Source organism: Myiozetetes cayanensis, unplaced genomic scaffold, assembly GCF_022539395.1.
Source record: "Myiozetetes cayanensis isolate MyiCay16 unplaced genomic scaffold, myiCay2020 scf3, whole genome shotgun sequence".
NCBI classification, from domain to species: Eukaryota; Metazoa; Chordata; class Aves; order Passeriformes; family Tyrannidae; genus Myiozetetes; species Myiozetetes cayanensis.
In genome coordinates this window covers 14,880,866-14,907,025 of record NW_026087521.1, presented here as the reverse complement: position 1 = coordinate 14,907,025, position 26,160 = coordinate 14,880,866, and the positions used below count along the sequence as shown (strand labels likewise).

The window sequence follows — 26,160 nt, the reverse complement described above, 5'->3', positions numbered from 1 at the left end:
ACATCTACCCTTCATTAAAAGAAGGGTTTGATTTAACTATTGTGTTGGATCCACCTGCATAGCTTAACTGAAGGGAATAAAAAGCACACTGCTAGAATAGAGTGCCAGGGAAATTAGGAAGATTATGAAATGATTTGTTGTATTCATGATCTCCAAGCATTTTCTACAGTGTTCAAAATAAAGCAATTAGGCAAAAGAAGGAAGAAAACTATGCGTAAAAGGATATGGAAATAAACAACATAAAGCATGTTGCCATGACTTAACATCATTCTTTAATGTCTATACATATCATCAGGAGCTTATTATTCTTCTCAGTTTTGTATTCTCCAAACAGTTCCAGGTGAATTCCCCCTCTACAAGCTAACAAAGTATTAAATGAGTCTTCAAATGCAACAAAATCAACTCATATGCAGAATTAGAACATTCATCATTGCAGGCAGAAAAAGCACAAAAATAAAGATACAGGATTACCCATTAATACATGTATCAACTAATCTTCTACCTACCACCTTAATTTTTTTTTTTACCACTGGTATAAATACAATACACCACAACATATGAAATGCAACCCTGACTCAACCCCTCTATAATGCCAACCTCTAAATTTTGACTGTCATAACAGTTACTAGGAATGGATTCTACTCACTGAACTTCACATGTGACATAGTCAAAAGTGTAGGTTTTTGATCATCTCTTGAAGGCATTTCTAAAGAATGATTCATCTGATCTAATGTGGACACCTAATTAGGTCTAATGAACTGACCTCAGGATGTTATCTCCTTCCTGATAGGCAAGACAGAGATAATTATGATTTAAAAGAGAAAAAAAAAAAAAAGTAAGATTTTCTACCAACTGCAAAGTCAGAAGTCTGTTTCAATGTCTGTAGTTTCTAAACTGGCATACGATATACCATAATGACATGCCAAAATGCATCCCCCAGCCAAGATACTCTCTAAAAGCTCAAAGACATAATACAATAAATAGCACTGCATGCTGCCCTGTTCAGGTGGGTTTGCATTGGTCAAGGAGATAAAATGGCAGCAGACAAGAGAAAGCTGTAAGGTGGTGACACACATTACAGACCTGGATCTGTTAAAATCAAAAGCAGATGGAATCTTTCCAGTCACCTCAAAACAAGCACATGAAACATTTTCTGGGTAAGGTGACAATAAGTTTTGCCATCAGGACCATTATTATATTAAAAATGGTAAGTACTTATTTTAACAGTTACACAAGACAAGTATGAAAATTCCTCAAAGTTACATTTATATGTAACATATATATGTATATATGCACCTATAAATAGACAATTAGGTCTATTAGGAAAATAAAAGCCAAAATTCTGACAAATCCTCTTAAGCCTGGAACAGAAGAGGACCTGAATGCTTTAGTGATCTAGGCTTGACTACCAAACTGCACCAAGCCATCCAGATATATGAATGTCTGAAGACTCCTCTGTTTTCAGAGTTTGCTATCCAAACATTTAGAACTCTGTGTATGTCCCCTACATTTGCCAATTTAATTAAGATCAGTGAATTCCCATAACTTGGACAAGCCTTTCTCTACTTTTCCCCCACAGCCTCCTACACTCTAACCTAGGGGCACTGCCGCCACCACTTGCGTCTCTTAGAACGCTTCCATCAGCGCTGCCTCCGTACAATCCTAAACATCCACTGGACGGATTATGTGACCAACACGTCTGTCCTTGAACAGGCAGCAGTCACGAGCATTGAGGCCATGCTGCTGAGAACACAGCTGCGCTGGGCAGGGCACGTCTCCAGGATGCAGGACTGCCGCCTCCCTAAGATCGTGCTCTGTGGGGAACTTGCCACTGGCTGCCGCAAGAGAGGAGCCCCGAAGAGGAGATACAAGGACTGCCTGAAACAATCCCTCAGCCTTGGCCATATTGATCACCACCATTGGTCTACCCTGGAGACACACCATCTATAACGCTGCTGCTGCTTTTGAGAACACACGCAGGATCACTCTCGAGGAGAAAAGACAACGCAGGAAGAATCACATCTCGTCGATATCACCCGGGGAGTTTTTCCACTGTGCCTTCTGCAACCGGACTTGTCTATCTCCATTGGCCTTTTTAGCCATCAGCGCGCTTGTAGCAAGCATGGGTAGAGCCCTTCTCAAATCTTCATTAGCGAAGCCTAGCCATGATGATGATGATAAGTGAATTCCCATGTAGAATCCCTAAACTGACTCTTCTTCACACAAATCATCAGAGGAATGTGATCCACATCCACCATGTTTCAGCAAAGCAGAAAATACATTTCTCTGGTCAACTGACAAGGACACCAAATATAAGAGAAGAGGTCTGTTTTCTGTGTCCCTGGCCACCTCTCACTGGAATTTTTACACAGTATAATCACATAAAATATCAGTTCTGAAAACAGCAATATCAGACCTACTTTCTTTTACAGGGAAAAACAGTAAGATGGTATATTCTACTTTTGGCTCTATTCTTAAAACACAGAGCCACACAGCAATCCACCTGTAGTGAGGAACAGTTTCACTAATCCTCTCTGTAAAGCAGGTAAATATCACATTTTATCAGTAGAAAGATGACTATCCTTCCCCCAGTGCTGTCAGTTCTTTCAAAGAATAACATTAAGGGTGAAAAATTAGATGACTAAGTACTGGGAGAGGGTTTCAAGCTACGTATGTTGATCTGCTGCAGATATCCAATTAGAGGTACTTGATTTCGTATCTTAAGACCTATCTCTCCAGTGTTTACACTGATAGGTTAAGAAGACATAGTCCAAGCAACGCAAAATATTCTGCCTTCCTAGTTGCCTGGTGTATACTCTATTCATCAGCATCTACCTTCTCTGAAACACTACACAGGAAAAGTAGATCTTTACTACAACTACGGGTTAGTTTTGCTGACACTGACTATCACCACAACTGAGTCCTTCCATAGATTTTGTACTGTTTGAGTGTCTTCCCCTTTTGATATTCACAAACCTTATCCAGATTGATAGATAAGTCTGATTTGATTTATCTCAAGGAGACTGTGAAATGGGAAACTCATGTATTTTCTCTAATTTTGTTTTCACTTTTGATGGAAATATGTGATACAGATACGGAAATTGAGATTAATAGGACCATATTTTAAGTGCTTGCTCCTCCCAGAGGACTCACATTGCTTAGCATGGCATTCAAGAGGCTATGACATGCCCTCTTCTGCTAGCAAAAAACAAGAGCCTTAAGTATACTCAAAAAGTTTATACATCTATGAATACATATCTTACCTCTCTCCATTCTTTGTTTCCAATTGCTTGTGTGTATAAAACACAGACTGTGAAAAGAAAAAAAAAAAGTTTGGTCATTTTCAGATTTTAACATATCCTTAAATTAAGTGAACTAATTCTGTAGTCTCTTGTGCTGCTGAAATTAGTAACTAGGACAACCAAATATGTTTTCCCTCAGTTTTAAGTATGGCTAACCAGACTGGAGACAATATGGCCTAGCTGTTGAAGAAATGAGCTAATAAATAGAGTAGTTCTAAAATAGGAGGCAGCACTTATGGTTGACCCGCAGCAAAGCACTTGACAATCTCTAGCACTAAAACTGGATAAAAGCAGGTCTTCTTTAAGGGTGGATGGTCAGGTTATTCTACGTAATCTAATGCATAATCACTCTAAAATATGCTTCCTTCAAGAGAGAAGAGTATTAAAATAAAAACAAATCAGGGTCCAATTGAAAAAAGAGACAGGGGAAATAGAAGGTGAAAAGGGGAAATAAATTACTTTGTGGGTTTTCTTCCTTAATTCTGCTTCAAATTATTTACATAAAAGTATCTTGCATATACATACTTTATTTTTCTAAACTAAAACCTAATAAAAAATTGAATCAGTTGAGCTTTTGACCTAAGTTGTTTGTGAAAGACCAAGCAGAACAATCCCACAGGTGTCACTCAGATCTGTATTTCCAGTACAGCACCCATTACACATTTACCTGCAGTTTTCATCACAGGGACTAGTGATGGATACAGGTCTTTTAAAGACTATTATAAGTACAGATCATTTGCACTGAAGGAGCACTATAAACTTTATTTTCTACCATCTTGACCTAGTTACAACTAACTACCATAACCAAATTTTTACCTGAAACTCTTCTACAACCCCTTTCTAAACAATGGAAATACAGATACTTGAACACTTTTTTCCTTGAAAATTCTTTTCCTGTGCCAATCATTATTTTTTAAAAGAAAGTTAAAAATAATACTGTTTTAGGTTGTAGCCTTGAACAATAAAGGTAGAGGTCTGGTTTTGTTCTCAATGAAGTCAGAATTATCAACAGACCAAAGCAGAAATGAAGTCAAGTTTCAAACTACATTTTCTTCTCACTTGAAAAGTACTTGGTCTGCACCAAAAAAAAATCCCCTTAGGCAGTAGCAAATAAGAGCAGTAACAGAAAAATGCAATTTCAATATTTTAGCTCACATAGAAGTTAAAAGTTAACACTTTTTTTTTAATAAGATGTCTTGTAGATGAAAAAAGCTTTTACGTAAAAAAAAAAAACAACCAAACAACCCTCTCTAGAGATGTCTGTCTTTCTCCACTTACTCTAAATAAACCCTTGGCAATCATGTGCTCAGCTTTGGTTACTGCTTATAGTAGACTGAACCCAAACCAAAAAGCCTATTTTTACAGCACACTCTGGAGTAGACTGCTGAAGTGTATTACATGAAGAATGAAGTGAAATGGGAAAATGTGAGAAAACAGTGAAATGGAAGCTATAAAACCAGCTACAGGAAGTTCTGAAGGTTACTGAAGTTCTGACTAACTTTCACATCTAGAATTGTAGAATCACATAATATCCTGAGCTGGAAGGGACCCACAGAGATCAAAGCTCAACTCCTGGCCCTGCACAGGACACTCCCAAGAGTCACACCATGTGTCTGAGAGTCACACCCAGTGCCTGTTGTCCAAATGCTTTTTAAACTCTGTCAGGCTTGGTGCTGTGACCACTTCCCTGAGGAGCCCATTCGAGTGCCCAACCACATTCTGGGCAAAGAACCTTTTCCTAATATCCAACCTAAATCTCCCCTGATGCAACTCCAGGCCATTCTCTTTGGTCCTATTACTGGTCACCACAGAGAAGAGATCAGTGCCTGCACCTCATCTTTCCCTCCTGAGGATGTTGCAGACTGCAATGAGGTCCCCCCTCAGTCTCCTCCATGCTGAACAGACCAAGTGATCTCAGTCACTCCTCATACAGCTTTTCCTCTAGACCCTTCACCATCTTCATAGCCCAATCTAGTAACACCTGTGTCAAGGCAACACTGGGAGAAGAAGAAAATAAAAAAGAAAAAAACAATACAACTGTAAAATATCCACTACCACGAAATTAAAAAAAAAAAAATATTCTGGCACTACTTTAGCTCCCTAGTTTCTGAAGCCAAATAAAAGAACAGCTGTGAGCAACAACTGTTACATCCACACTGCCCACCTCAGTTTTTGCAAACATAAAAAAACATCTATACCATTTCAGGGAAGACTTAGCAACAATAAAGTTGAAGTTTTTCCCATGCTGCCTTAATCTTTTCATTGTACTAGTTTTAGCAGGGCTCGACCATTACTCTTCACTGACCAGCTTCTAGGCAGAGCTTCCCTAAGGTCTTTTTGTTCCAGTTGCTACAAGATTCTTCTCACTTCTCTATCTTCCATGGTGAGGTCCCCCAGAGGAAGTTTTCACATCTTCAGCCCTCCTGATCATACTCAGGAGTCACAGGGTTCCAGAAGGACATTCCATCCTGACTACAGTGCTGCCACCACAGCTACGTAGGGACTGAGCTTGGCTAACCAGAGCATGAGAAGAAAACAATTCTGCCTATCATTAGACAGGAGAAATATGCCAAAATCATTAATCTGTATCTCCTTTGCAGGTCTTATTCCTGCCTCATCTGGGAAGCACTACTTTACCTCAATTCTCTTCAAGAAAGTAGTAAAAAAAACCCTACCACCATAAGTTTTTTTTCAAACATATTCCTAGAAAAAACACTCTCCAAACTGGGAGAGCAGAATGGTCCAAATGCTGCCATAAATCAGTATATATGACTTGTTTTGACTTCACTGAGCAGAAAGAACTGTCAGTAAGAGGCTTCAGTGTTGTTTAAAATACTTCATGGACAAGGGCTATCTAAGTCCATCCCATTTATATCTAATATCTCTACAGTTATTTCTGTAACTTGCCTCTAGGGAGGTAAAGTGACAAATTCCTCTTGGCATGAATATTCTAGATTGCAGGGAAGTGGTCGGAATTGGAATAAATACTGAGCAGCAATTACAGTATCAAAAAAAGGTCAAGTAAACCTCCTAAGAAAACCACAGAAATCAGAATTTCCTTCCTAATTTCAGGAGAGGGCTATTTATCTTGATATGGAAGTCAGCTATATTCATGTCTGTCCTACTGAGAAAAAGACCAAGAAGATAAAATGGGATTTTCACTATCAGTAAGATCCTTAGAAAACTGCATGGGAGTATGAAAAGAATACTAGAATTGGCCTAAGCAAATCCAATGAGACCTCAACATGCAGAGTGACTCTACATGGTTCTATCTTAGATGAGATTCAGTAGTTGCAAATTCAGTGGCTCTAAAAGTGGATCTTATGAAAGTGGCTGGATGCTGGGTTTGACATCTTTTTAGCTACAAGATAAAGTTACTGTATATACAGAGCAGCCTAAGAATGGCCTGTGTCCTAGAAAACAGGCATCGAGGAAAGTTATCCTGCCTTACTTCCAACTATAGACCAGAACAGCATGGATAAGCAACATTACAATACTTTAAAAATATTTCCATATACTCTGAATCCATTAAAAAAAAACACTAGTTTACTTCTCAGAAATATTTTAAAGATAGATATTAAGATTTCTTTAGGTTTTCCTGCCACTTTGTTTCCTTGTGTCCCTTCCCCAGAATGGGTCACCCACTAGTCACGATCATTTGGGTTTGCTCACCTGCCCTGGCTTGGGCTGTGCACAGGCTACAGAGATGTACTTACTGCCTTTTGCATGCAGTGTCTCTTTTCAAGAATGCACCTCCAGCAGTGTATCTTCAGAAGTGCAGCTCTGGCAGTATCTTCAACAGCTGTGTCTCTAACTGCTGACACTTTTTTACTAAAATCTGTTTGAGCAGGGGGCACTGTGTGCTTCCCTGTCTCGTAGAAGTTCTGGCAGACAACTGCTACATGGTTCTCAGAGCTGACTGAAACCAGCTGCGACAGTCACAGGGTGGTTCATGGCCTTCTCACACACAGGTCACACTGCAGTCCCCTGCTACTCAAACCCTGCAGTTTATGCTCAATACAGTTCCCTATCTTATAAAAACTCGAAGCACTTGCCCTTAATAATATTTGAGCTTAAAAACTAGACATCACTTCTGTTCAAAGGCATCTTGATTCAGTGTAAGAGACCTCTGAAATCAGTCAGGGCAATAGGTCACTGAGCACTCTTCAAAACAACTTAACCCACACAACAGGGTCTTTTTTAGCCAACTGAAAATTTTCAGTAATATGCAAAACACTCAGTTCTGCATCTGCATGATCTCCCTACACCAGAGGTATGGTAGTGCCTATGTCTACTCTTAAAAAAAAAAAGTTTTATAGGTTATAAATGTCAAAGGTAATCCTAGCTTCCTGAAGCTTTTCCCCAGGATGTAGAAGCTTTTCCCACCACAAGGGTATTCTGGAGTATCTCTCAAGAAATTTTTGTTCAAGAATGTAGACACATACTCTCACAGAAGTACTCAAATGGAGTCACACTGTCACATGACTCAATATTCAAGTATATCCCATCAGGACATGATTGCATGTCCAGACACTTGATAGAAGTATAAGTCTTGGGTTATTTCCAATGCCAGTAAGCACAATACATGGTAACCTAAGGAAGAAAAGCTAAAGCTTAAAAAAAAAAAAATTAACTTACAGATAATAGCAAATGGAGAGTCGTAGGGGAGATAACATCACACAAGACATCATAATCTAAGGACCAGTCTATTAACACTACAGAAGTACTTTGATCAAACACTATCAGAAAAAAAGGAAATTTTTTGTGGTCTCGTTTTGATTCAAAGAAATCCTTGAACTATATGTAAAGCACACTTTTATTACGGCTGGGGAGATGCAGGGGGGTTGCCCCCCCGTGCATTCCACCGAGTAAAGAAACACAACAGCTTTTTATACATTTGAAGGAGTGAGTTTCAAAATTATCTATCACATACACTCTTTACAAAGTCTGCCTTATACAAACAGACATTTGGTTACCTAACTCCTATTCTTACTACTACAGAGTAGTTACATAAAGTTTTATCACTTTAAACAGCTTAGGTTTCCCCCACCCTTCTTCTGTCTCCCTTGCAATGCTACATGCTAGAAGTCCTTCCTGCCTTCAATCCTGACAATCCCTTTTGTTTACGTAAACTAGCTTTATCTTAATTGCCCACAGTTTGGGTAACAACCTTCTTTCAAGCAGTTACAATTTTGCAAAGTCACATTTAACATAGGTAAATTTTACTAACATAACTAAATTTTAATTGTATTTTATCTTGTCTTTATTTCAGTTTCCTTGATAGAAGTTTTAGAAAGTGTCCAGTACAGAAAGACAGTCAGTCACAGGTTTTTCAAAGGCAGGAAAGCTTTTGGTCATATTTTTAACACAACCTATGAGGAAAGCATGTGTCACTATCTTAAAAATCTAAAAACATTAATTCATATGAATCACCATACCACTCTTGATCAGGAAAGATTGTGTTTCCCACAGATGAATTAACTTAATTTCTTTTTTCAGCATTTGATTCTAAAGATTAGTAGACACTATGTACTAGCAGCAACAAGCACTTCTTGATTATTTAGAATTTTGCTTAATAGCTTTGAAAGAGATCTGGAACAACAGATACTAAAAAAAGAAAGAACAACTCAATTTTCCTGCATTTATTAATTTTAGGAAACTTCAGGTTGACTGCTAAGTAAGGGACTATTTAGCTCAGGAAAGCAATATTAAATACAATCTTTAAAATTCCAGTTCACGTAAGTGATAAGTGCAACTTATTTAAGTGTAACTTAATTACTCTAAGTCATTGTCACAATGTGCACCTAACTGAAGCTGAAGAAAACAACTCATTTAATTTTTAATCTAATCTTTTGCACATTTTCAATACATGATAAGAAGAAATTATAAAATGCTATATACTTACTTGGATCAGATTTAGAAAACGTATCTCTGTCCAAAAGATTTCTATAAAAAAAAAAGATAAAAATAATCTTATGTATTCAAAATTGTGAAATACATAAATCAGATACCAATGTATATATATTTTTAACAGTTTTAATCAAGAGCCAGCTTAGTTTTCTGCTCTCCTAATATGCATGACTTACTCAAAGGCAGTCAGCACTAACACTTGAGTCTTCTTACATTTCATTATCCATTTTGGACTTGAGTAAAATGTGGCTCATTTACTCCAATACCATGAAGTGAAAAGCAACCACAAGCACTTGTAAGATGAACATCAAGGACAAAAATACCTTTAAATCACAATTATCTATCAGAGATTAACTTACTAGTTGAACCCAAAAACTTCAGACTATACTTAAAATAATGGCTATCAGCTTTCAGAGCCACCAGGAAATGTCTGTAAGAATCTGTCACGGATGAAAACTAAAGCATACATGGGACACAACAAAACTAGGAATTTTCTAATTACCTACAGAATACTTAGGACTAAGTAGTAATAATAATTTCTTTGCAATGCAGTCCCAATATTGTAGCCACACTTCAGCCAACTGAGAATCAAACACAGATAAGCAGGCTCAAATTAACAGTAAGTCTAAAGAATCAGGACTGACCAGAAAACCATTCTCTCAAATAAAAATTTAGAATAATTAAACTTAAAAAAATATCTTGACAGACTAGAAAAACATTCTGAAATTAGAAAAATGTTCTGAAACCAGGATGCTATTGAATAGGGACAAGACAGAGCTATTAAACTTAGTAAGGTAGTTTGGTATTAAACTTAACAGCAAAAATGCAGCACAGCACATGTAGTGGATACATAGCAGTTCTGTCAAAAATGGTTCTAGACATCACAGTTGACCACAGATCAAATGCAACTAAGGAGTCTTTTACCTTTGGGAAGAAGGCAAACTGGAACACACAAACAAAAACGCCACTCTAGACTAATTGTCTGGTCTTCATAATATTGGTAAACACTCAAGTCAAGCAATAGTGTTTGGGGCACTCCAATTTCTTGCAATCTAAGACAGACATGGAGCCTCTGGAGTTCAGCAAAAGCAGAAATAATCAGGAGTATTTAGACTATATCTATGAGGAAAACACTGCTACAAATTGAAACTGACCTTGATGTAGACAGAGCAAATAGAAACACGTTTAATCCTAAATTGAATCTTCTGCACCACGGGCACAGAAGTTGAACTTTATTCTATTGTTTTACCACCTTTCATTGTTAAAGGTGGTCAGACATGATGGAAAATCTCCACTGCCTTCAAGAACATGTAAGGTAGAGACAATTCCTACTAAGCTCTTTGATTCTCCCCCAGAGCAAAAGGAAGGATTAAATAACCAGTTTACATCCCTTACATCTTATTATCTTTAATAATTAGTAGAGTGTCTCCAAAGGTCACCATTTATTACTCTCATTCAGATCTAAATCACATTATTTTTGTGCTACTGAACAGTGCTGAAAAGTGTATAATATTTTATTCAATATAGGTGTTCTAAGTGGTCCACTCAGACTTCAACAAGGAAAAGATACTGTATTACAAAGTTAGGTATTGCCAAGTTCAATTCTGCATGTGCTCATTCTTCAGAACTTCTCTAATTTATTCAGAAGTGTGATTTTTGTATATGCAAACAATTATACTAAGAGAAACTGTATTCCACCTTAACCAAAAATGTGCAAATATAAATGAAAATATTAACAAACCCAGGAAAATCAGCGAATCCAAGTCAGTATTTTACAACAGTCAGTACAAACTGCTTTAAAAGACAGCACAGGAAGTTCTGCAATATCAGAACTGCCAATCCAAATTGAAAATTGCCTCCTATGCCTCTATGTATCTACCTAGATACGCCATTAATAAATGGTAAATAGAATTGGATTATCCCAAAATTGATTGCTATAAAACATCAAAATTAGAGTTGTATGAAAGAAATAGTACATTATTTTGGGATAGGCCTCCCATACTCACCACTGGAATTCCAAACTATTTTAATTCCTCTGTATAATGACTATACATGACCTTCTAATCGATATGCTAGTGTTTGTCACTGCAGATTAAGATTATGCCATCTTAGTCATTCTCATACGAAGATAAGGCGCTTTCAGTTCTTTGGATATTTCCTACTCTTATTGTGTTCCTTTTTTTTCCTCTGTTTTCCAATGCACACACTGACATGAAGACTGGTCTGGTACCGTAAAGCTCAGTCTATCCTAATACTTTTATTCCAGCAGTTGCAAAAAGCAGCCACCATGGGAACAGCAGAAAAACGAGCTAAGAACCTGTAATACTTCTGAGAATGTTCCTAGTCTCCAACCATTAACTGCTCTCAAATACTTCTTGAATTAAGAACATTTCTACATAAACATATTGTAATTCAGGTCAGTAAGTGTCATCAATTCACAGGTTTGAACTAATACAGCTTTCAATATCCTCAATTCAACCCTTCACACATTTTCCCATAAATAAACAATGTCTTCAGCAAAGTCTGCAGAAATGCCTGCTCATCCAAAATATTAATAGCCAGTCAAAATAGTAACGTAAGAACTTAGCAAGATATTGAAGCAGTGCAGCCAATTTCAAAAGGAACTTAAAAAGATCAGTGCCAACAGGAAAAAAACACCAACCAATCAACCAAAAAAACCCCAAGAAAAAGTCTGATTTGTCCACTAAATCACCTAACAACTCAACAGGCTGCTCAACTTCATTTGTGCATTTTCATTTTAGGGGGATAACAGTCAAAGTGCTCCTTTAAATATGAAAAAACTGCATGGTACATAAGCACAGGACAATCTAAACTCACAAGAAATGGTAACAGCAAAATAAGAAAGAAGACCAGATGTACTTCTAGAGCTTTAGTAGTCATCATACTCTTAATTTTCAATGGCCCTTTCTGCACAGGCTGAGCAATATAGAGTGTATTTTTTCCATTTTTCCTGAGAAAAGCATTCTCTTTAGAAGCACACTGTTTTGTCTCAGGAAAGCTCATAGACTCAGAAACCAGAAATATCTGAAACTTCTTTTTCTTTTTCATAATCAAAGTATCAAGGGAAACAGACTTGCATTTTGACTGAACATGGTGAGTACATTTTCTTTTCTACATCCATTAAGCCTTTCAGATAAAGAATGCAAAATGAAAAGGAATTGCTATAAATTATGAGAAGGCAAAAAAAAAAAGATGACACATCTTTTTACCTGGAGAAACATGCACATCAAATACACACAGCAAAAAAATGTATTGGAATATCTGTGCAGAAAGCATTATTCTATCAGCACAGATCCTGAAGGAATTCATTCTCCACCTGCCCATTCTGGAGTAGACCTTCCAAAAGGGTTGCAACAGCATAGATGACTAAGGGGAAAAAGGAGCCATGGCAGTAACACCTACTTGGTCTAAAGTGGAAAGCACAAGACAGATTAGAAATGCTGTGATAATTTTTTTTTCTGTCTAAAGAGAGCCATTTCCTGGGGAGAGGGGTGGGGGGAGAAAAAAGGTAATCAGTAAATAAGTTAAAACATATTTAGCTATACTTCACAGAGTCACATACATTGTTCACACAGTTTCATGAACTTAATAAAAATTTATGAAAATAACAGTTTCTGTCCAATGCTTCAGAAAATTTTTTAGAACAGAGTGTTTCACTTGGAAGGTAACTATAATGATCACCCAGTCCAATTGCCTGACCAACTCAGGGCTGACCAAAAGCTAAAACCTGTTGTTTAAGGGCACTGTCAAAATGCCTCTTTAACAAAGACATCAATCACATCTCCAGGAAGCCTGGTCCAGTGTTTGACCACCCTCCCAGTAAACAAACATTTCTGAATGCCAAGTGTCCTGCACTGTGTTTAATCTAAACAACTATATGTATAAATCCTGTCCTTCAAGATTCACTGGTCCAGTCAGCAGTGGTAGCTAACCAGGCATCATTACGGTCTATGTTGCCTCATAAGATCTCACATACTCTATGTGTTACACATATGTCCTTAGACACACACTAGAAAGTAGCATTTACTCACCTTGTTCACATATACTTTACTTCAGATTTTACTTCATTTTAATGATCAATATCTGAACTTCCCTCCCTGTAAGCTTTTTGTTTTAATTTAACCCTTTGTTGAACCCAACTGCTAAGCAAAAGTAAATCAAATTCCCCCTTCAGAAATGACAGAATTCTGGCACAGTAATACAGAACTGAGTAGCTTTGAATAGCTTAAAATCTGCTTCTCTAGTTTAAAAAAACCTGGAAAAATACTTATTTATACATTGCTTCCAACAGCTCTGAAGTCCTTAACAATAAAAATGTCATTTACTTCAAATTAATTTGTCAGAATCTGAGTGTTATGGTTTTATGTTTCTCTTCATCTTTAGATTACATCTAAGTGCATACAAAGATTCTTAGGTTGTGAAATAAAGCACTCAACAGTCTGCAAACATAGAAGTGTGTTATCCGTGCAAAATTATTTTTAATTTTTAGAAAATATATGTTTTCAGTATGTTATGTTCCCATAGGAGTATATAGTACTGCTTTAACACTTGTGAGAATGGGAAAAGAAATATTGCCTAGGTCATTAAATAAATGCATTTCTGTTTCCCTTAGTCAGTGAAGGGCCCGTGCCCCTTTTTCAAGGAAGATCCAGGAGAAAAAAAGAAGCATCTCCTCATGTTTTACTGTGTAGAACATTAGCCATTGTACTACTAATTATAACATAAGTGTATTAACCTAGTAGTCACTGCCCCTTAGTTTTAACCCATATTACTGAACTTGCCAGGGTCAGTCCCAGGTAAGATGACACATGATCCAAAGAGCCCTTCACTTGAGTGAAGAGCCCACTTGACTTCCTGCAGAGTAATTTCACAAACGACTTTCAGCTGTAGTGCCAGCTTAAGTAGTCACCCTTCCCCAGCTATTTATTCTCTCCTTGTGCATTCTGTCAGAGCACAAAGTGAGCTATAAGCCTCTAGATTCAAAACACTTTGGACCTAAAAGCAGATCAGACAATTTCTCAGAATTTTACCTTCTTGTCAACATAACTAGTTCTCTTAGAATAGGCTCACAGGTGAGAAAACACTGGCTCTACAGACTAAGAGGCAATTAGGATGACCTCTACCTTTCTGTTCAGATTGTCTCCATTCTTTGGAGCACTAGAAATACCAGAAAGAAAACAAACATATCTCTGATATACAACCTTAAGAAAACATCCACAATACCTCTTCATAACCTTTGGAGAAGTAATTCACTCTTCCTGTTCCAAGAAGACAAAGAAATAATTTTCAGCCTCCCACTAACTTTCATTGTCAAGTTAAACATATATTGATTCAGAAGCCATAAGGGAAAAAAGAAAAGGAGAAGCAATAAGAAGGGTTAGACTAGCAGTTACTCCATGAGAAAGCTTTCTCTGGGTAGATGTATGCAAACAATTTTAGGATGAAGTCTCAACTGATGACTACTCCTGGTGTTTAAAAAAACCCACAAAACCAAACAAACAAACAAAAACCAACACAGGAATTGTTTTCCAGGAATTCTGTTGAAACAGACAGGAAGTAGTCGATTATGAAAATACACTTCTGCAGATAAAGCAGACCTGAACACAATCTTGGACTATTCCTCTTTAAATAAAAAAAGTCCATTTAGGAATATCACAAACTGATGGAACTCTGCTTCAGAACCGACCAAATTATTATTTGAAACCAGCAGAATGAACCATCCATATTTATGTTGCTAAGCCTTGGCAGATAAACAGTTTCTGGCTCTGACCTACTGGTGATGTATCCTGGGGGATGGCACTAAGGACTGCTGGTGTCAAAACAGCTATTCAGTCTAGTGTCAGCTCGCCAGTCCTTTCAAGTTGCTTTCATTCAGACCATCCAAATCCATAGATATGCTGCTCTGAGTTCTGACTTTTAGGAATGTATAGTTAATACAGTGTTTCGTTAATGATTTATGTGTTGTTACACATACAGATTGGTTTGTCAGTTTTTTCTGAAACACCTCTTTAAAAGGTATACATCAAAGAAATAACTTAAAAAGCAAATATATACCGTCAATGTAATATTCATCCTTTCTGTGTTATTGTAGAACTGTTGCTGGTGACCCACTGCTCAGATGGATGGAGAGGAAGGAAAATGAGGAACGTAATCCTACCACAGAAAGTCTTCATAAAAATACACTTAAAGTCACTGCATACCTCCTCATACCTAATCCTCTTCCTGCTGCCAGGCTTCCTTTTACCCCTTCTGAAGCCTAAGACTGTTTGCTTCAGATGTGGGAAGGTCTTAGAGTAAGCCACCCAGCAGTGTCCCACATCCTGTCTGGGGAGAAGCATGAAGTTTACAGTGGTGGCAGGGGTGGAGCAGACGGTCTCAAAAGGAGAATGATGTTGATGGCTTCTTCTCCCGCTCTGAGGACCCCCATATGAGCTAACATGTTCTTACTTCATCCAACTGCAACTCCATTTCACATCCACATTTACTGTACATTCTATACAGAGTATATTACATCTGCTTGAGACTTCCTCTTTCAGCTCTTTTGGATTTGCCCAGCTCCCAGTCTTCACTTCTGTAACAACCACTGGTGACTTCTTTACCTCGCTGGGGTCAAGTTGGGGGGGCCATCCCAATGCCCCTCTTTTCACCCTCTGCTCCCACACCCAGCATCATGTGCCCCCACTCGCAAGGCCTCTGCTATCACACCATGACAACAGTCCTCTGTATTATACCATTCTCTGAGAGTCACAAATACATCATTATACAGAAAATAATTACTTGCAACTACTATCTGTATAAAGAAACATGTTTATAAGACACAATTACACAAGGACAAGCCAGTGAAACTAAGGAATAGCCACCCAGTCACTAGAAAAAAACCTGCTGGGTTTGGGTTTGCAGCTAAGCAAAACCAAACAAAGTTCCTTGTAGACAAAGACAAGTTTAGACAAAACCTGACAAGTCCTGAGACTTGCGCAGTTAGTGTGAAATCTGGGGCCTGTGAGAGAGATTGAAATGTTAAAGGTTAATGACTTGAACAATTAGATTTGCAAAACCAGCAGGGTGCTTTGCTGAGGCCAGTTTTGCATCCCCCAGTCAAAGGGAAGAAGGAGAGTTTTTGTGTGTGGGGTGGTGCAACCTCTGATCTGCGTAACAACCCAGGTGCAGAGGGGGTGCACTCCCACCACCAGACGACTGCACAAACACACCTTTGTGTTGCCACAAGCTGGTCTTTGAGCCAGATAAGGGAAAAGGCCAAAGGGTCGGTAAGTAGCAGATCCTGCGAGGTGGGATAAGGTTTTTTATCAAGCCAGTGATAGTCCTCCCTCCCGATAAGGCTCAGCTGTAAAAGTCCCCCCCGCCCCCGGGGGAGGTATTCACACGTAAGTCTGAAGGTATTCATCCCTTCTGATAAAGCACAAGGGCTCAACTACACAGGCATGAGAAGCAGTGGTCATGTCTCAGATGGTGTCATAAACCATCAAAGACCCCGGAACTACCCTCAGACTCATTTCTGGGGCCTTCCACCAGAGGACTGTGCATGATTCATAGTATTGCATCAGACAGTGTAAAACTCCCTCCCCAGGAGAGGAAGCTGGACTTTCCCACCTGAACCTGAACATATATTACCCCATTGAACTTTTGGTTTCCAGGGCTTCTCCACCTCCAACAGATCAAGACTGTAACCATCACCTCACCTGAGGGACATCAAAATTGCAACCTTTAAGTATCATCACTGGATCCATGGATGGCAATACCTTTCTTCTCCACAATCTATTCTTACCCTTTTTCCTCTCCTTATGTATTTTCTTAAGTGATATTTTTATACTTTTATATTGTTATATTTCTCTAGATAATAACCAAAATGGCTACATATTTCCTTTCCATTGCAACCAATTTGTTCTAAAATAAACCTGCTATATAAGCCATATATGAATGACCTGTCACTGCTCATTCAGTGACTTTTCACTCTAATCTGCCCCAAAGGATCTGTTAACTAGAACTTCAGTTACCCCATCTCAGGGCCCATTGTAACAGCCTGCCCCAACAATCCCAAGATTGAATTTACAGGGCAAAAGATCTACCTTAAATTCTAGAAGTCACATGGCTGCATGCTTAAATTTCAAATATAGACACACAAGTGAAAACCAAACCATGCAGTCTATCAGGAGTGTACCTCCATGACTATTTTGAAGGACAATGTCACCCACTTCTATTTTTTTCTCTCAATACAGTGATTTTTCTCAGCTGAACCCAGCTGGTTGTCTAGGCAGTTCCATTTCAAAGAAAAAACGTGTAAGATCAACCTTCTGTTGCCAGTCACACATAACCACTCCATGAACTTCTAATCCAACCTGGAAGCACATACACAGAGCAAGCAGGAAAATAAAAACCAGACTTCTAATCAGGATTAATTTTATATTCTGTACTTTGTACTATACAAAGTTACAAGCTCAATAATTTGTTGTGATTGTTATGATTTTATCTTTTTTTAATCATTGTATCTTTCTGCGACAGGGACTTCCAACAAACTATTAATATTTCAGGAAAAAAAGCAGGAGGTAAGTATGCTGGCTGGAGAGATATTATCTTGCCAGAAATCAATGCCCAGGACAAACAAAGATATAATTAAACATACTTTCAGGTACTGCAACCACTAGGAAGTGGCTGGTTAAGACTTTCAGACTGCCAAAGAAAAGCAAAAATTCTGAAGTAGTATGCTTTGTTCCTCTGTGCAAGAAACTTGAAATTATCTTAATTACTGAGAATAAGGGTTGCTTAATTCCATTCGGCTCATTCATTAATGTTAGATTTCTGTACAAATTGTGAAGCAGCACAGAACTGATCCAAAACAGTCATGGGCAACCAATTGTATTTCTGTTGAATTAACCATGACAAGGAGTTTATGGTGCCTTTATGCACATTATGCTTAGTGTGGGAATACAGTGTAGAGCCTACCCAGTATAAACCAGAACAGTAAGGACACACTGCCTGACTGAGCATAAAGCCTTTCAGAGCACTGTTTTCATAACAAACTTTTTGAATTAGCAGTGACCCTGTACTGTGTCAATATTTTATAACACTTTGATCATCTTTCAGATAACCATGTCATCTCTGATACACTACTATAAGTCAGAATATTATGAAACTCAGCTTCACTTTTCCAGAGATATTAAAAAATTACTCTCTAGAAAATAATTCTGATTGATAACTCCTCATTCAGTAAATAAATAAACATTAATATGTAAAATGAAACTTGGCCTTTTTTCTAACATCAGGTTTCAGACTGGCCATGGCTTAATCAGGCACTACAGGAAAAAAACTAGGTCGGTCCACACAGGAACCATGATAAGAAGAAATCATCATTATACAGATTATAACAAAAAATTGAGCCTCTTGAACTTTAAGTTCACACACAGCACAAATATCCACCATCTACTTGTGTCCTCAGCATTAAACGCACTAGCTCAGTCAACACATAGTAACTGCATTCATACTGGGGAAGACAGGAACAGAATATGAAGTTTTTCCAAGATTTAACTAGATTGGAATCAGTGAAGAACATCACCAGAGAGGGAAACCAGGATGACAGGGACATGGCCTGAAGCTTACCCGAAACTCACATAGGAGCACAAATTTACAAACAGAGCTGGTAAGAGAAGATTCAAAGGTCCATAATCAGTATCCAGTGCAAAACCCCCTCTAGAGGAGGAGGAATCTTTAGGCTGGAAAACAGAAGAGGAGAAAAAGAACAGCCCATATCCTCTCTTCCACATTGACTGGAGGGAAAAGGTCTTGGTCCTTCACCACATGACAACTGTAAAAAATTATGCCAGGTTGAAACTAATAAAGATCACATGGCAGGTGACAGTAAGATTTTCATCAGACCACAGATACCCTTCAGGGCATGTGACAAAGGGAGCAACAGGGCACAGAGGGAGATGGCTACTAGAACAATTGATGCAGAAAACAGTGGACTACTATCAACACCAGATGATGCTCTGGGATGATACATATAAGTTTTTCTGCCATATTAGATCTGGCTATTGAGCCAAAAACTACAGATTCCTGATAAACTACATCTTACAGAGTCAGAAAAGAATTGTTAACTTTTTATTTGCCAGGCACTGAGTAGCAATAGCTAGAATTAAATCAGTTTCTCGCTTTTCTAGCGTTCGTAGAATTACAGCCAATGCTGGCATTCAGTAAGCCATGGGAATGATATGGAAAGCTTTTAGTCACAAAGAAATCTCCTGACATTCAAAAAATTCCTGGATTTTATAATTTTGATAGACAACTTTTCATCCCATGAGATGAGCCTCTCCTAAAGGCTACCTGATGTTCCCCTGAAGCTAAACCAGGCTGGCTTGCAGAATAAGTAGTAGTGCAATTCCATCTGCATAGTGTTGAACCTGGCTACTTTGATAACATTGGCAGCATGAACATGCAGAGCAGATTAACTCAGGAAGCGCTGACAGACCACACAGAATTAAAAGCTAAGTGAATAGAATTCTACCCTTATGAATAAGACACACAGAAAGAAGAAGACATGAAAGAACATTGCCTACAGTCACAAGTTTATTTTGTGGCACAAACAGCCTGCAGTGCTGCATCGACCACCAAGTTACACCACCTGTACAAACTGGAAGAACTTCCCTCATCTCCTCTAATGAAAACAAGGGGAAAAAAAAAAGAAGAAAAAAATCTAAGAAGAAATAATAGTTATCCACTAATAACCGCTGATGTTAATTAGTGACCAAATTGATTCTACAGCTCTTTGGGTATGAAGGAAAACAAACATCATGACCCAAACTGTTATAAAAGCATTTCTCTCCAGGTATTTAGGAATACACAACTGCTAATTATTACAGAATTTTCAGCATTCTCTGAACTTTGCAGTTTGCTCTTGCAGTCTTTCACAATTTAATTTAACACTACATTTCACAAGCTTTAGGCAACGAATGTGTTTACAGATGAATCACAAACATGTGTTAATCAGTGATCTCTGCCCCAGTGTCATTCATTTTGCACTCCGTTTTGAAATATAATTTTATAATCAAAAGCTGTCATTCCAGCACATACAGAAGGAAGGAATCACCATAGAAATTCCCATCCTCCTGCACTTGACATCAAGACAATATCAGGATGTGAGACTATTTTTTAAACAAGAAAAAAAAGAAAAGGCAGTTTTAAGAAAACAGATATGTATTTTGATGATATCTACAGAGAAATTAACATTGTAAACTATACACTGAAATGAGTTACATGAAAAGTCAGAATTGATTGACTACATCCTATAACTACATTTCTTTGTAACTATCTGATGGATTCTTAAATCACTGTAAAGCACTGCAGGTATATAAAAAGAATACCTGGAATGAAAGGTATCCCCAGAATAAGAGAACCAGACCAAAACCAGCATAAGAGTTCTGTCATGTGTAAGTGTGACAGGTTATTTGATGAACCTAAAAGTAACACTAAAGGTCCTGGATTGCTTTTACACATCGCAGCACACCTTTTAGTGGACCAGGGTTGGTGCCCGTGAACTTTGCAGAGACAAGCAGTAAGTAACATCAGGCTATTCATATGACAGCCTAGTGACTGTTTCAGTATTAGAAATTCAATCTTACTCTACTTTTCATTGCTTCAGCCTTCTTTCGAAACGCAGCCTTGATAAAACATCAAATCATACTTTATTTACTAAGGAAAGAGAGGGAGTGGTCTGACAATTTAAGTTTATAGCGCTGCCGTTCTGTCCTAGTAGAAGTACTGTTAACAGCAGCAATTCTTGGACAGCTACATTAGAAAATGACGCAACGGACTGTAGCACTAACTTTGTCTCATTTCCCGTCAGGAAACAACACTAGCAGTTCAAATTTTCCGCTAGAAGCTGCCAACTCTGCGAAAGGAACCACCGCTCTGCAATTACTAGGGAATACTTAAAGTAAGTTGCAAAATGTGAACGAAGATACAAATATAAAAGCCCACAAATAAAACCTCTAATAGGAAATTCTCTGCGCTCTGTAGGAGAAAGCACGATTTCTGAAATACCGATAAACAAATGTCGAGGAACAAACCCGCGTATACCAGATTTGGCGTTACGGGGTGGCATTTTCGCAATTTCTCGGCACCAGCGTTATGATAAAACGAGAGGAAGAAACAGAACACGCCCGCTCCCGTAACAGTTTTGCAAGAGCGCCTCAAAGAACTTAAAACAGGATTTCTTCTGACGGGAGTTCTCCGTCCCCGATGCGGCACTTGGGACAGCTCCAGAAGTTAAAATACCATCGGGAGAACGCGCCCTGCGCGCTCCTCACCGCCCCTCCCGCTCCCCCGTGCCGGCAGCGGCGCGGGAAGGATGCGGGGCGGCAGCAGCCACTGCCCGTCTCGGCAGAGCCCGCAGCCGCTGCAGGAGCGGACGCTTCGCCCCGGGGTCCGCCGGCAGCTCCCTGCGGCGGGCACGCCCGGTGAGGGACAGCGGGCTGCAGCGGGCTGGCAGCCGGCCCCGGGCTGCTCCCAGGCTCTGCCCGAGGCTGCGCTGACAGCTAGGCGGGGCAGGAGGGAAAGTGCCCCGCACAGCGCCGGGCGTGCGGAGGGCGTCCCGCGCTGCCCCTTCTCCTCCCCGCTCCGCTGACACCGCCGGGGCGAGGGGCGCCCTGCCCGGCGCTCCGCGGCCACCTGCCCGTCCGCCCGCCCGTCCGCCCCCTCCGACGCCGCGGGGCGAGCGAGCCGCCGCCGTACCTGCAGGACACGGAGAGCTCCACCTTGGTGGCCGGAATGCTGGAGCTGAGCACGTTAAAATCCCCCACGGACGCCATCTTCGGCAGCCCACCGCTCCTGCCCGGCTTCTGCTGCCCCGCCGGCTTCTCCACCCCGAACATGGGGCAGCGCGGCGCGGGCGGGAAGGAGGGACGGAGGGAAGAGGCGGCGCTAAGCGGCCTCCACAGCGCGGCGCCGCCACCCGCGGCGCGGAGCCCCGTGAGCGCGGAGCCCCGGCCCGCAGCGCCCCGCACCGCCCCGCACCCGCGGGCTGCGGCCGCTGGCGGGAGCGGCGGGGCGGGAGCGGGGCGGTGACGTCACCGCGAGCGGGAGCCGCGCGTGACCGCCCCGGGCGCGGGGAGCCCGACGGCAGCAGCGAGGGCGCGGAGCGGAGCCCTCGGGGGGAAACGGCACCAAAGGGTGCGTGGCGGGGAAGGGCGCCGGTGGAGGCAGAGCCGGGGGAACGGTCCCGAGCGATTTCGCTCCCGCGCCTCCCCCGTCTCTTCCCCTTTGGCCCCTGTACGGAAACTCCCGTCCAGTCCCGTCCCGTTCCGCAGGCTGTCCGGGGAACCCCCTCCTCCTGCGTTTGTGAGTGAGCGGCTCCGCACGCGGGATGCGGCAGCTGCGGACAGTGCGGGCGGGCCGCGCCCCCGCCGGTGACGTCCCAAACTTCAGCGCCCTGCGGCGAGGCGGCTTAATTTTCCCGGGACCGGGAAGACAAACGCGCCCCGGCAGGAACGCGCGGAGCGTTTGCGGGGACCGACGGCGCGACATGGACGGGGCTGCGGGGCGGGCCCTGCGCCGCCAGAGGGCGCGGCCGAGCGGCCCCGCGCGGCGGGGCGGGACGATGCTCCACCGGGAGTCACCGGGAAAGGGAAACACCCCAATGCCCATGGCCCTCGGAGAGCCAACAGCAGCTACAGCTGCAAAAGACTGGAGGGGAAAGAGATGGGTTTACCTTGGTTACTTCGTGCACTGACATAGGAAAAACTAGAATTTCGCTCTCTCGCACGTGTGTAGGCTCTTTCCTTTCTTTTTCAAGACCACCAGTTCAGTTGCCCTGAGCCTGTTCATAATGATTTACAATAAATGCAAAAGCTCCATCATCTTACATGCCATGTATTTAATTTGTATCCATTATCATGGCATCACAGAATCAAGAGGTTGGAAAAGACCTCTGAGATCGAGTCCAGCCTTTGACCCAACACCACCTTGTCTACTAGACCATGGCGCTAAGTGCCACATCCAGTCTCTTAAAAAAGAGACCCTTCCAGAGATGGTGACTCTACCACCTCCCTGGGCAGCCCATTCCAATGCCCAAACCTCAGTAGCCTCCAATATTCACTTTGCATCATAGCCGTTTGGAGAGAGATGGAAGCTCTGCCATCCCCATGCCTCAGGTGGGGAGATGAGGCACAGGCAATTTAAATGCCATATCTGTAGTCACACAATATGTAGGACAGATCAAAGATCATACAGTATAACCCCAAATCATGTACTGAAGTCCTCCACTCCTCTGTCTGTTAATAGTTTTACGTGTAGAAATAAAGTTTAATGTGTTTATTTGTGAAAGACAAATGTGACTCCAAAGGCACAAATACTATCAGAATACATTCATTCTGAATTTTATTTCTAGATTCTTGTTGCTATAATTCAAGTTCAATGCATGATCCCAGGTAGTCCAACAAAATAATGGTGGTGAGAGAACCCAAATGTCGACACCTGGTTAGCTCCTAGACAAAGGAAGGAGTGGCAGTGGGAATTCAGAAGACAGTAATGTGTTCTTAAGTACAGGATAGATACTCCCTGTATGCAGCACACAATCAGAAACATAAATCCAGTGGCAGAAACTCAAGGAAGAGATCACTGATATTTTTATTCAGAAACTTCTGACCACACCCCACTTCTAATCTTCTGGCTCTTTGTTTTCAGAAAGTTATCACCTGAATCTCTTTTCTTTATTTTCCTTCTCTTGTCCAGTTGCTAAATACAGAGCAGTTTCTCATCAGGTATCTCTAAGGTATTTCCTCTTAAACCAGTCTATCTGAAGTTTTCAGTACAGCCAAGAAACAACATACCTTCACAAGTATTCTAGGTGTGTCTGCAGGAAGCCAAACCAGTAAGCCTACAGCTGAAATTGCTAAAAAAACCCTAACAACAAAACCCAAACAACAACAACAACCAACAACAACCAAACAAACCACTGAAGACAAATTTAGTTCACTATTGTCTTTGCCCATACAATAGTGTGAAGGAATGGGTGAAGGACTGCTGCTGTCTTGAGAGGCTAATGCCAAGTACAAATAAGCTACTAAAAACCTAAAGGACAATTATTAAGAAAAAAATGAAACTCTTTTTTTCAGCATTATAACACAGTTCCTCCCACTTTTATAGTCTGGTGTGAGAATCTAAACATGATCAGTGGATCCCAAAGGGCGTGGCATGAATAAACGGAAAGGCATGAAGTTACTATAGTAAGTATAGGACATTGCTATATATAACTGTTATAATACTATAGGTGTGAGTAACTTAAAAGTATATCACGTAAGTGTGGTATGGTCTTGTATTACGCCCTACTAATCCACTTTACTTTTGGTTAGGTGGGGGTTTGTTTTGATCATTTTTTATATTATCTTGATCTTAGTATCTTATTCTACTTAGAAAAATGGAAATATTTGGTTATGGGTGATTTTGTAAATAAAGCATCCTATGAAAATAAGGAGGAGTTAAGGAAATTCAAGTCTTCAGTGTTGCTATATCCAGAGATAACCACCTTCTATCATCATGGTTATAAAGGCACAGCTATTTTGTTTCTGTTGTTTTGCCTTAAAGTACATAGTTCTCATGCACTGAGAGTGATTTATATGGGAAAGAAAGAAACTAAAAACTAAATCAAGCAGAAGACAAAAGATGTGCACCAATGGGGCTAAGTATGCATTATTATAATTCCAGAGAGGCACCTTTTATTTTCTCATTCTTAAATGGCACTGAGGTGTGGAGACTGGAACAATGCCCAGTTACTAGGACAGAGGCAGTTTAGGTATCTGAAAGCTATGTGCAAAATACCTATCAGATTCCAGTGCAAAAGAAACACCAGGGCTGTGTGTGGTATACGTTAAATTGACATTTGAATGACATCAGTGAATCTGGGAAAGTTCTGCAGTGGAAAGCAAGACATATTTTCTTTGCTTTCTTTTGTGATTGTTACTTTATTATGGTAAGCTGTGGCCAATTGTGAGATACCTGCATAACTTGTTTCAATATCTGCAACTTAACTTAAGGAATGAGGGATAGACTTGCAGTAATTATAGCATAAACTAAGAACTAGAGAATCCAGAATAGCTGTAATGCGTAACACCGAATGATTGCTTTAAAACATCACTGCTTCCAGGTTTCAGCAGTATAATTGAAGCTGAATGCCACAGGATGCAAACATTGATTACTCCCCCTCCACCCTCTCAGCTCTCTGCCTTGAAGATCATTATTAGACATCTCAAGAAAAGAAGTTTTATGATTAAACCTTTGCACTCCTTAAAAAAAAAAAAATTTAAAAAACCCACACACACAAAATCAACACCGAATAATCTGTAGAAGTCCAGGAACTGGAAATGTCATCTTTTCTTTTGTAGATGTGATAGAATATGTGGATGAGTATAGGAGCGAGCTTAGAAATGAGCTTCAGCGTTATTGGAACAAAACAACTGCGACTACAACACAAAAGGATTTTCATGACAATGACATGCTTAATAAGTCTGAATTTGTGATGAACATACCATATTCTCTGGTTCTTCCTCAAGTATTTGTTCAGTAATTCCCTTAAGTAACATCCACTAAACATCATATTTGTATCCTGGCTGCTATCAAACAGTCTCTTTCAAGAGCCTGAAGAGTGGAGTGAACTCAGCCATAGCTTGGTCCTTTCTGATAGCTGAACATAGTACTGAAACAATCCTAATGCACACTACAGTTTGGGAATTGTTATACCATTCATTGCTGCCTTTGATTACTATACTTAACTTCCTCCTTCTTTGCTACTGCTGATTGTTTCAATTCATTGAAGAAAGACAAGGAATTTAGCATTTGCTAGGACAAGTTGGAACCATTGTTATTGGAATCATCAGCAAGCACTGGGACTGAATACTGACCACAGGTTTTAAAAACCATAGGT

The 26,160-nt window shown here is 40.2% G+C and overlaps 1 protein-coding gene and 1 long non-coding RNA gene across 2 annotated transcripts in view; one reads left to right on the top strand and one right to left on the bottom strand.

Annotated features, from left to right (window-relative positions):
* The window catches only part of CPNE8 (copine 8), an 81,384-nt gene extending 59,152 nt beyond the window's left edge, over window positions 1-22,232 (bottom strand). The window contains exons 1-3 of the mRNA XM_050324121.1: window positions 21,975-22,232; window positions 9,208-9,248; window positions 3,264-3,310 (exon numbers count right to left, since the gene is read on the bottom strand). Coding sequence (XP_050180078.1) covers window positions 3,264-3,310; window positions 9,208-9,248; window positions 21,975-22,114 — 228 coding nt within the window. The 5' untranslated portion in view covers window positions 22,115-22,232. The remainder of the gene's footprint in view (window positions 1-3,263; window positions 3,311-9,207; window positions 9,249-21,974) is intronic.
* LOC126644585 (uncharacterized) lies at window positions 21,022-23,103 on the top strand. Its single transcript, XR_007629956.1, has 2 exons — window positions 21,022-21,177; window positions 21,261-23,103. It is a non-coding gene; the product is annotated as an uncharacterized LOC126644585 (long non-coding RNA).
* The last annotated feature ends 3,057 nt before the right edge of the window (window positions 23,104-26,160 follow it).